Source organism: Gopherus evgoodei, chromosome 22, assembly GCF_007399415.2.
Source record: "Gopherus evgoodei ecotype Sinaloan lineage chromosome 22, rGopEvg1_v1.p, whole genome shotgun sequence".
Lineage (NCBI taxonomy): Eukaryota > Metazoa > Chordata > Testudines > Testudinidae > Gopherus > Gopherus evgoodei.
This window is the reverse complement of record NC_044343.1, coordinates 14,356,694-14,368,574: the sequence shown is the minus strand read 5'-3', so window position 1 is coordinate 14,368,574 and position 11,881 is coordinate 14,356,694. Positions and strand designations below refer to the sequence as shown.

The 11,881-nt window shown below is 50.0% G+C and overlaps 1 protein-coding gene across 5 annotated transcripts in view; it reads right to left on the bottom strand.

Moving 5' to 3' along the window:
* Positions 1-2,699: 2,699 nt before the first annotated feature.
* Positions 2,700-11,881, bottom strand: part of MARCHF2 (membrane associated ring-CH-type finger 2) — an 82,546-nt gene continuing 73,364 nt past the window's right edge. For all 5 annotated transcript variants that reach the window (XM_030540401.1, XM_030540399.1, XM_030540397.1 and 2 more), the window contains one exon: positions 2,700-6,170. In XM_030540401.1, coding sequence (XP_030396261.1) covers positions 6,012-6,170 — 159 coding nt within the window. In that variant the 3' untranslated portion in view covers positions 2,700-6,011. The remainder of the gene's footprint in view (positions 6,171-11,881) is intronic.

Genomic DNA, 11,881 nt, shown 5'->3' with positions numbered 1-11,881 from the left:
CGCCTCTGGGAGTTTTGCATAGCCCATTCGCTTCACCTTTCCGCCTCCTATCTTCCGGGAGTGCAGAACACTCTGGCGGATCGGCTGAGCAGATCCTTCCATTCGCACGAGTGGTCCCTCCGTCCGGACGTCACCCTCTCACTCTTCCAGAGGTGGGGTCGTCCCCGGATGGACCTCTTCGCGTCCAGGCAGAACAGAAAGTGTCGAGCATTCTGCTCCTTCCAGGGTTGGGAACCAGGGTCTCTAGCAGATGCATTCCTGATCCCATGGACAGCCCACCTGTGTTACGCATTCCCTCCCATCCCACTGATACACAGGGTTCTCCTCAAGGTGCGCAGAGACAGAGCCCAGGTGATTCTCATAGCTCCAGCATGGGCCAGACAGCTTTGGTACCCCATGTTGCTGGACCTCTCAGTAGCCAACCCAGTTACCCTGCCCCTACATCGGGACCTGATCACCCAGGACCACGGCAGGCTATGTCACCCGGACCTTCCGTCTCTGCACCTTACGGCGTGGCTCCTGCGTGGTTGACAGGCTCCGAGCTGCGCTGTTCTACCCCGGTTCGGGAGGTTCTCATGGGCAGTAGAAAGCCTTCCACCAGGGCGACTTACTCAGCTAAGTGGAAGCGTTTCTCCTGCTGGTGTTCAGAGAAAGCTCTTCGCCCTATGGAGACTCCCGTCACCACTATTTTAGACTACATCTGGTCCCTCAAGACCCAGGGTCTAGCGTTGTCGTCCCTCCGGGTCCACCTAGCGGCCATCTCCGCGTTTCACCCGGGAATGGACGGTTGTTCTGTCTTCTCCCACCCTATGGTGGTGAGATTCCTGAAGGGACTGGAGCTGCTCTATCCACAAATCCGCCCTCCAGCCCCTTCATGGGACCTCAACCTGGTCCTAACTCGGCTCATGGGCCCTCCATTCGAGCCATTAGCTACTTGCTCCCTGCTCTACCTCTCGTGGAAGACCGCCTTCCTAGTGGCCATTACCTCAGCTAGACGAGTGTCCGAACTGAGGGCCCTCACAGTGGACCCGCCGTATACCATCTTCCATAAAGACAAGGTACAGCTGAGGCCTCACCCTGCCTTTCTTCCCAAGATGGTCTCAGCTTTCCATGTTAATCAGGAGATTTTCCTCCCAGTCTTTTTCCCAAAGCCCCATTCGTCCCGCAGAGAGCAACAGCTCCACTCGCTAGATGTACGTCAGGCGCTAGCATTTTATGTGGACAGGACCAAACCTTTCCGCAAGTCCCCCCAGTTATTTGTGGTGGTAGCGGACCGGATTAAGGGGCTGCTGATTTCCTCCCAGAGGCTATCTTCCTGGGTTACCTCCTGCATCAGGACCTGCTCCGACCTGGTCCACGTTCCAGCGGGCCATGTGACTTCTCACTCCACCAGAGCACAAGCATCATCGCTGGCTTTCCTGGCCCGCGTACCGATCCAAGAGATTTGTAGGGCGGTGACCTGGTCATCGGTCCACACATTCGCTTCCCATTACGCCCTGGTTCAGCAGTCCAGAGATGATGCGGCCTTTGGCTCTGCAGTACTCCAGGCCGCGACCTCTCAGTCCGACCCCACTGCCTAGGTAAGGCTTGGGAATCACCTACCTGGAATGGATATGAGCAATCACTCGAAGAAGAAAAGACGGTTACTCACCGTTGTAACTGTTGTTCTTCGAGATGTGTTGCTCACATCCATTCCACACCCGCCCTCCTTCCCCACTGTCGGAATAGCCGGCAAGAAGGAACTGAGGAGCGGGTGGGCCGGCAGGGGTATATATCTAGTGCCATAGTGGCGCCACTCTAGGGGGCGACCTGCCGGCCCACTGGAGTTGCTAGGGTAAAAAGTTTCCAGCAGACGTGCACGCGCGGCGCGTACCTACCTGGAATGGATATGAGCAACACATCTCGAAGAACAACAGTTACAAAGGTGAGTAACCGTCTTTTTTCTTCCAGACTTCTGGAACTTCCCCAGTGCTCTAAGACTTACTGAAAATCAACATTAACAATCCAGCGAGCTCCTCCACCAGCTCTTTTAAAACTCCTGGGTGCAAGCTGTCCAGGCCTGGTGATTTAAAAATGTCTAACATCAGTAACTGCTGTTTAACATCCTCCAGAAATACTAGTACAAGGGAAAGAGTGATATCACCATATGATGAGACTATATGATGTTTCTCCCTCAGCTACAGAACAGAAATATTTATTGAAAATGTCTGCCTTTTCTGCATTATTGATAATTTTACCATTTCCATCTAGTAATGGACCAATATCACTGCCACGTTTCTTTTTGTTCCTAATATATTTTAAAAATTCCTCCTTATTGTCCTTAACTCTGCTGACCACAGGTTTCTCTTTGTGTCCCTTTTCAGTCCTAACTTTTGATTTATGGTCATTACTATAAATCCTTCCCTTTCTTCCATATGTTATATCATTTTCCTATAGCTGCCATCACTTCAACTTGGTTTAGAAAGTTTTTTTTAACCAGTACAGCCTTCTTCCTCAACTGTGGTTTTTGGACTCTGAAGAGAGGAAGGCAGCTTTCAGCTGTAGCCTACCAGTGCAGGGGCTTTACAGAAGCAGGGCTGCGATAATCTTCACAGTGCTCTATAATCATGGCCTGGCTAAGTGAGACTGGAAGGCTGTTTCTTTCCAGCAAGCATTTGCCCCTGAGCACATCCTGCCTCCTCCAATAACAACACAACTACAAAAGTTGTTTCACTTTTATTTACATAATCACATGGTGTATTTCCTCCGGGACACTAGAATGTGCGAGAACAGAGACGCTGATTTTCCAGACGCCACAAGAGCTAAATGTCTCCGCTGGGAAGGAGGCCCTAGAGGATTCAAAAGTGGGTATCACCATTTTACAGGGGCACATGCAACAACTCAGATTACTTGGAAAATACTATAAATACAAGGATGCAGAGAGAAAATAAAGCTACGCTGCCATGGGAGGGGATCAGCCACCCCTACCACCTGAGAGGGACTCCCAGGTTTCACAGCTGCAGACTGGTATCAACGCTGGGTTTCTATTTGAAAGACTGGTTACATTAGAGTCATTACTATTATCATGAATGCACATGACTATGGGCTGAATTTTGAGACAGGTCTGTGCTAGATGTGTCATAGGAACCACCTCCCAGGGGCTGGTTGGATCTAGTGGGGAGGTCAAATAAAAGGGAACACATTTGGAGAAAAATGCACCCAAGACACAGGTGTCTGCACAGTGAATGGCTGGAACCACATCTCACACCCCAGGGGAGGAATGAAGCAGCATGTGCAACACACGAATGCAGAAAACAGCAAGGAGTGGGCGGCAGCTTCTACTTAAGAGCAGTTAAGCCTGGAAGTGTGGCTGTGCTTTTCCAATAACCCAGCAGCCAGTGTCAGTGAGTTCTGGTAGCTCTTGGAAAGCACTAGAGAGACCTGGCCAAACCTGTGGAGCAGCCTGCAGCTGCATTCAGGGGCTGCCAGGAGTCTGAATGGGCTCCTCATGATTTCACGCACACACTAAGAGGATTTTGATGACCGTTGTGCAGCCACCCACTAGTCCCTCAGACTGCACCTTTCATGTCTCACCAGGGCTGGAAGGAATTCAGTAGGGTATGCCAGCCCCCTTGGAGAGTCTAGATTGAACCGAAGGGGTAAGGGAAGGCTGTTCCTAGAATGAAGGATTACCAGCAGAAGGGAAGAGACAAGGGCCTTCCCAGGAAGTTAGGGAGAAAGGCAGCAGTGGGAAGAGGGGAGCAAAGCCTCTGGACTGTATGGATGTGACAAAGGAGAGAACTATTGTCCAAGGTACCAAGGAACAAGGCACACTTGCTCAGCTATCAGACGAGAGAAGAGACTTTCCCTCAATCAGTGGTGGGAACATGCACAAACCCGCAGAGAAAAGAGTCAAAGATGTTCCACAGCAACCTACTGCCCAATCACAAATGAATAGCACAAGGCAGACACAGGAGGGAAGCCAGCCACCCAGCAAAGCCCTGGCCACATGGAACCATCGACCCCAGTAGAGAGAGCCGAGCATTTTGCATGGTCAGTTAGGCAACCATTGCCCATCAAGGATTTTTTTAATTCGATCCAAACCGAAAGGGAGGGGAGGGGGCTGCTCTGGCGAAAGGATCCAGCTCAGCCAGGCAGGAGAGAACACGGAAAAGGGGAGATTGGATTTAGAATCCAGCAATTTGGGAACTATGGGGCTAAGGCCCAGAACTGTGCTATCCAAGCTAAATTCCATCTCCAGATTCAGCGACTCGAGTCTCAGAATCATGGCGCATGGATGCAAGTATAGGGCTACAATTCAAGCCTGCCTACTCTTTGCTATTTCCCTTAACAGTTGCAGTATTTGGATCTCAGAATATTGCTCTCCAGAATAGCTCTCTATAATTAGAGCACTTGCCAAGGCTGCATTCGCCTAGACCATGGTGACAGAACATCTGCAGACTAGATCTGTCTGAGATGTGGAAGCAAAGCACTGTGCACAGTAGAATATTAAACAGAGGAGGGATTATTTGAGGGTCACAGAAGTGGGGGATGGAAGAGGATGAGGCAAAGACTGAAGGCCAAAGAGGCACATTTACACTAGCTATTAAGGAAGAGTTGCTGGAAATCCCTTGGCAGATCTTCCACTGCAAGGTGTCAAGGGCCATTTGCTAAGCTTACTGCAGAGGCAACTGGATGCACCAGGTGGTAAGAAGAGGAACCCATGCCCTGGACTAGAGAGTGACTAAGGAGCCCATTCAGCCCTGAAAACCCATGAAAATTCCTGTGTTAGGGCCACCGATGGTCCAGGCAGTGATTTCAGTGACTCTCCAAATAGCAGCACCAGGGGCTGTGTGCACAAGTCCCTCTGCAGGGAGTCCTAAGGCTTCCCCTCCCTGCTGCTCGGGATGCAGAACATGAATACGTCCAGGAAGGTACATGCAGGAGCTAATGGTAGCGTATCTCCTACTTCTAGCAGCGTATATGTTGATCTTAGGGAACATGAACAGGATACATTAGCCAATGAGAACCCAACTCTGCTCTTTTGGGGGTGGCGACAGCTCCTCTCTTAGCCTTCAGATAGTTTTAAGCAAATAAGGGTCTCCTGAATGGGCTGTCTCTGGCTCATGCAGTGATTTTTAGGATCATATCCTCTTAGCACCTGGAGTCACTCACTGTGTTATGTTTAGCGGAAATAATATTATACCAACAGCTGAACACAGCAGAGTCCTAGGGATAAAGTGATAATTTCATATTTTATGAGCTCACAGCTTCAAGTGAGAGTTTTCATATTCTGAAACATTGTGAAATTTTCAAGATTACAGTATTTTACAATACAAAATGTCTCCATTCAGTATTATGTCATTTTACTCCTTCTGGGATTATAATAATTATTAAAAGCACACACAACTTTGTCAAAAGGACAATACCACCACTACAGAAAACAAAGGAGAAAACCTGCTGCAATGATCTCAAAATCCATTTAGTGCAAAGGACACGGGAACTTTTAGCAATGTCCAATAAGAAGTGTTCTTTATATGCTCATATTGAGAAACGGCCCAGATTCAACCTCTGAGTGAGATCAGGCTGCCAGCTTCTATACTGAAGCTTAGAACAATGTCTATATCAACACAAAAGGACTGAAAACACAATATGCATGGCCATTAAAAATAGTATTTATATATAGCTATATAGAGGGATTTTTTCCACATCATGTATTTAGTTTTAAGAAAGAATTCTGGCAGATAAACAGATATGGCTTTCTGTCTCTGGGGACTCAGAGCCCTTTGGGGCCATTTCACACAGCCAAATGTTTATCATCTGTTTGTTTGCCTCAAACTAAGGTACTGTACTCGCTGAGTGCAAAGTTCCTTTGGTTGGGGTGATTGTTTTGCCAGGTGGCTGCAGCTTCCACACACCTTGTCCACAGAAAAAGATTCAATCCGCTTCTCTGGCGACATTCCTGCAAAGCCACTCTCGTCCTCTCCTTGCTCACAGCTGCCCCATTCGGAGGATACCTAGCATGGGGTAACTCACACAGTTGTTTCATCTGCATTCTTCTTCATGAGCTTGGTGGAGAGCAGGGAATGCTGGACAGGATGAGGGCTCTTGGAGTCCGGAATCATTAAGCGGACTTTCTGATTGGTCCTTCTCCACTCCGAATACAGCTGGCAATGATAACGGAATGAAACCTGATGGACAACAAAGTATCAGTCTGATTACTGAGCTGCCGGGGCCTGCCACAGAATGGATGGGAGGTAAATGCCTGTGCCCAGTAGAGGACAATGCTAGTGAGATAAAATGGCAGCTCTAGCTGCTTTCCTGAGCCCTGCAAAATGGATTCCTGCACTCTTTCCACAGCCCACTGACGCTAAGGGAGGCAAAGCTGTGCCGGAAGTGGCTAGGACACATCTCATCAGGCCTTCAGGCCTTTGCTGAGGAATTTTACTGATTGTTTGCAAACTCAAGACCGTGATTTCTGTTGTTTTCTTATTTTAAGAAATTGTCCCTAACTAGTAATATAGACAGGGCTGAAAGTAACTTACAGGACTTACCGGTACTGCCGGAGTCCTGAGGGGGGTGTGGCCTCATCCAGAAGAGGTGTGGCCTCTCAAGATTTAAAGGCCCTGGGGAACCAGCTGTGGCTGGGAGACCTAGAGCCTTTAAATCAACCAGGGGCTCCCAGCTGCAGAGGTGGCTGGGAGCCCCCCGAGGCTCAGGGGCAAACTAAAGGGCCCGGGGCTCTGGCTGCCAGGGGGAACCCCAAGCTTTGTGGGGCTGGGGCAGGGATTTAAAGGGCCCAGAGCTCCTGCCGCTGAGGGAAGCCTGGAGCCCTTTAAATCCTGGCCCCAGCCTGGCCGCTAGAGCCATGGCCGGGATTCAAAGGGCTCTGGGCTGCCCGCAGCGGCAGAAAGTTCTGAGTCCTTTAAATCTCAGCTGTGGCTGGGATTTAAAGGGCTCAGGGCTGCCCACAGTCGCGGGCAGCCCAGAGCCCTTTCAATCCCTGCCGTGGAAGTCGATGTAGTCCAGCACGGCTGGAATAGCCTTCATGAAATATACAAGATATTTAGAGAAAGTTTTGTCAATTTCAGCCTCTGCACTCTGCAGGCAGGACAAAACAAAAGGAGATCTGAGATTGCACCCGATGTTCTAAGGACATTTCAGGTGTTTAAATCAATATATAAAGAGAGTGGATTGGAATGAAAACTACTATTTATTTCAAATGAGGCACAATAATTTCCCTGAATATTCAGTTTTCCCCTCCAATCCTTTTGTGGTTTTGTCTATGGGGGCTATTTGCTTTCCCTGTGAATCTTTAGTTGCTTTAGCAAAATTACTTTGCCCAAAATAAACCCTAATCATCATGACACATCTTTCCACCATGTTCTCCATGTTTTTTGTGTTTTTTTTTTAAACAGTAACATTTCAAAGAGGATCTGCAAGCAGTTTGGACATCACAACCATGATCCTCTGCTGGGGAGGGAATGGGATAGATTTGAACTTGGAAATGGTTCCTGATTTTGACTGTGTTTAGGAGATCCCTTCATCCCGGGGAAGGAAAAGAACTGCCCCTGCCATGGTCACACACACCCAGCAACAACTGGGAGTGAAATTAACAAGGATGCCAGAAACGGCTCCTAACTTTGGGCACTGAACTGCACAGGGAACAGCTGAGTTTAAACTGTTCTTTTGCAGGCAGCAGCAGCAGGCATCTCAGCCGCTGTCCCTACTGCAAGCTAGAGCCTAGAGGAGAACCTCTGCTGGGGGGGGGGGGGCGGGAAATGGGGAGGAATGCAGAGCCTTGTCTGCAGCCTGGCTGGAGGAGGAGGGAGGAGCCGAGTAACCAATGTGACAGTGAGTTTTCCCCTTCCACCTGCTTTTATCAGCTCTGGATTTAAGCTGTGCAGCCAAATGCTTGTATTTGTTGTGTATATTAGTATTGGAGAGATCCCCTCATCCCGGGGGCAGAAAAGGACTGCTCCAGCCATGGTCAAACACACCGTCCCCTCGACCCCCTCCCACCCCCTCCCCCCAGCTACTGTGAGTGAAATTAACAAGGATGCCAGAAATCTAGCCCTGGGGGCTGAACCATCAGGGAACGGCTGAGTTTAAACTATTCTTATGCAGGGAGGAGGCTTCTCTCTCCCTCCCTCAGTCAGTCTCCTTTTCTTACCGGTCCTCCATACCGGCCCGTACCAGTTTACTTTCACCTCTGAATACAGACCAGCTGGATTTGCTGAGAATACACATTCCTGGGCCAGAGTTTGCTTGATTTGGTTTACACCAGTCCCAGTGCCCTCTGGAGACGATCTATGGAGATGCCATGGAAGTACAGGGTGTCTCTGTAAGGGACTGCAACAGAAATCTTAGTCCTGTGCATGAGTTAACCAGAGCACCAGATCTGGGGTTAGAATGAACGTCCCACTAGGCATTCTGGGAGGGAACATTCAGCAAGGCTCAGGTCCGGAGGGTGAGTGAATCTCATATGGTCAAATCCCTACAATTAGCAGGCGATGGTGGAGCTTGGCCCCAAGCTCTGTTTTTTTAAGTTGCAGTAACTTGTTTTCCTGTCTGCAGTTACTACACTTCAGTTGCGCTTTCAGCCTTTCCTCATTTCCCTCTGAAAACATTCCTGCATGACTCAGCCTGAACCCAGAAATGATGCATCTGAAGTTTGCCAGGCTGGATGGAACAGGAACCCCAGAAGCAGACTGGGATGATGGACACGGGACTCCACAAACTGTTTCAAATCAGGACACCGCAGCGCGATTTGGGCTAAGTTTTCACACCGGACCTAGGGTTCTCAAAGCTGAAGGGGAGGGGAACACACTTGTCATGGCCTACCCACAGAGTTGTGAACCATCACCTGCCTATTTGCTCCCCACCTCCAATGTTCTCCCTTTCTGGCCATATGGCAGCAGAGACAGCATGTGTGTGTTTTGGGAGCAGAAAAGGGATGGAGAGAGAGAACGAAAACAAAATAAAGAGCCACATCCACAAACTCACAGAGAAACTGGACAGAAAACAGAGGCACCACAGCACAGTGAGGGGCATAACTCTGAAGAAAGGGGGCAACAATCTATGTGAGGAGGGGAAGGCTCCAACCAAAGAAGGCTGGGAACTATGCCCCAGACTTTGGTCAGTTCTTTGTGTTTCAGAAAGAGTGGGTGGAGCTGGGCACACAGATACAACACGACATGACACTGCCTTTAGATGTCAAATTCAGACTGATTTTCCCCCTCTTTCAGGCCATGTGCTCCTGACTGACTTCTCCAACATGCCCTGGAGGTGGGCAAGTGGGGAGCATGCAGGAAGATCTTGTTCCCAGTAAAGTACAGAGGGTAGCCGTGTTAGTCTGGATCTGTAAAAGCAGCAAAGAATCCTGTGGCACCTTATAGACTAACAGACGTTTTGGAGCATGAGCTTTCGTGGGTGAATACCCACTTCCTCAGACACATGCATCTGAGGAAGTGGGTATTCACCCACGAAAGCTCATGCTCCAAAACGTCTGTTAGTCTATAAGGTGCCACAGGATTCGTTCCCAGTAACAATGCCCTGAGCATCCCATGCACAGCTGAGGCAGAGAGCCCAGAAACAGTGCCAGTTATAGATTCCCAGTAGTCTATGGGGCCTTGTTAACTCCAAGGCAGTGACAGATAATTTTAAGGCAGTATTGCTGGGCTGCTCTGCTACAATAGAGAACTCTGCATACTGTAAGAAAAAATGGTTACTAATCTTTTGTAACTGTTGTTCTTCGAGATGTGTTGCTCGTGTCCATTCCATTGTAGGTGTGTGTGCTCGCCACATGCACTGGTGCTGGAAGTTTTTTCCTCAGTAGGGGACCGGCTCTGGCGCCCTCCGGAGTGGCGTGTGCATGCACTGGTATAAGGGGAACTGCTGGCCCCCTCCCACCCTCAGTTCCTTCTAGTCAGAACTCCGACAGCGGGGAAGGACGGTGGGTCATGGAATGGACATGAGCAATACATCTCGAAGAACAGTTATGAAAGATTAGTAACCGTTTTTTCTTCTTCAATGATTGTTCATGTCCACTCCATTGTAGGTGACTCCCAAGCAGTACCTCTGGAGGCGGGCACGAGTTCATGGCCGTGTCGACTACAAAATAGCTTTGCCAAATCCAGCATTATCTCTGGCCTGCTGGGTAATGGTGTAGTGCGTGGTGAATGTATGTACCGAAGATCATGTGGCAGCCCTGCAGATGTCCTGGATAGGAACATGCACCAGGAAGGCAGCCGAAGACGTCTGAGCCCTAGGCGAGTCAGCCTTCACCGTTCGTGGAGGTACAGCCTGTGCCAGCCCGCAACTACTGCAGATGCAGGTGGTGATCCAGTTTGAAATCCTCTGAAAGGACATCAGAAGACCCTTCATCCTGTCAGCTATCGCAATAAAGGGCTGAGTTGATCTGTGGAAGGGCTGGATGCACTCCAAGCAGAAAGCCAGGGCATGCCTGACATCTAGAGTGTGCAGGTGTCTGTCCTCGTTGGTCTTGTGAGGCTTGGGACAGGACACTGAGAGGAAGATATCCTGATTGACATGGAAGCGCAACGCCACCTTCAGCAGGATAGGGCTGCAGCTGCATCTTGTCCTTGTAGAACACCGTATATGGCAGCTCCGAAGTGTGGGCTTTAATCTCGGAGACTCACCTCACTGAAGTAATGGGTTCAAGGAATGTGACCTTCCATGACAGGTGCGAGAGAGAGAGAGCAAGAGGCTCGAACAAAGGACCGGTAAGCCTGGAAAGGACTAGATTGAGGTCCCATTGGGGAATCGGATCCCGAACTGGCAGGGCCGTCCAGAGGGGGGGTAAATGGGGCAATTTGCCCCAGGCCCCGCAGGGGCCCCACGAGCCCTGGCCTGGCAGTGGTCCAGGTCTTCGGCAGCATTTCGGCGGCGGGGTAACCTTCAGTGCTGCTGAAGATACAGAGTGACTGAAGGGCCCCCCACCGCCGAAATGCCACTGAAGACCCAGACTGCCACCAGGTGAGTACAAATGCCACAGCTCCCCTGCTTTGCCCCAGGCCCCCTGAATCCTCTGGGCGGTCCTGCGGACCGGAGAAAACAGCCTCTTGAGGGCCTTGAGGAACATGATCATCTTATGTGAGAATATTGATCTTCCCTGGACATGCGGATGAAAGGCTGATATGGCTGCCAAGTGCATCTCGATCGATGAAAAGGCAAGGCCCTGGCGCTTTAGATGCAGGAGGTAATCCAGGATTGATTGTAAACAGACACTAACAGGAAATATTCCACTCCAAAGCCTAGTAAGAGAAGTGTTTCCACTTTGCAAGGCAGTCAAGTATCAGAGGGGTAGCCGTGTTAGTCTGAATCTGTAAAAAGCGACAAAGAGTCCTGTGGCACCTTATACGCTAACAGACATATTGGAGCATGAGCTTTCCCACTTCATCAGATGCATGTGGTAGGTGGCTCCAGTGGAGGGCTTTCTGCTTTCCAGAAGAACTTGATGAGAACAGGCCTGCTCCTTGGGGCTCAGCCACGCAGCATTCATGCTGTGAGATGGAGAGAAGTGAGGTTCATCTGTGATCCTGAGAGAGCAGGTCCGGACGGCTGGGAAGAGTCCATGTGGCTGTCACTACCAAGTCCATGAGAGTGCTGAACCAATGCTGGCAAGACCAGGTCAGGGCGATCACAATGACTTATGCCTGGTCCCTCTTGATCTTGGAAAGGACCCTGCTGATTAGCAGGACTGGTGGAAAGGCGTACATGAGACCCTCTGACCACGACAGAAAGAAGGTACCCAACAGTGAGTTGCTGTCGAGGCCTTGTAGTGAACAGAATTGGTGGCATTTCCTGTACTGTCTTCTGGCAAACAGGTCCACTTGGGGAGCTCCCCATCTCTGGAAGAGCATCTGGGCAACCTCTGAGT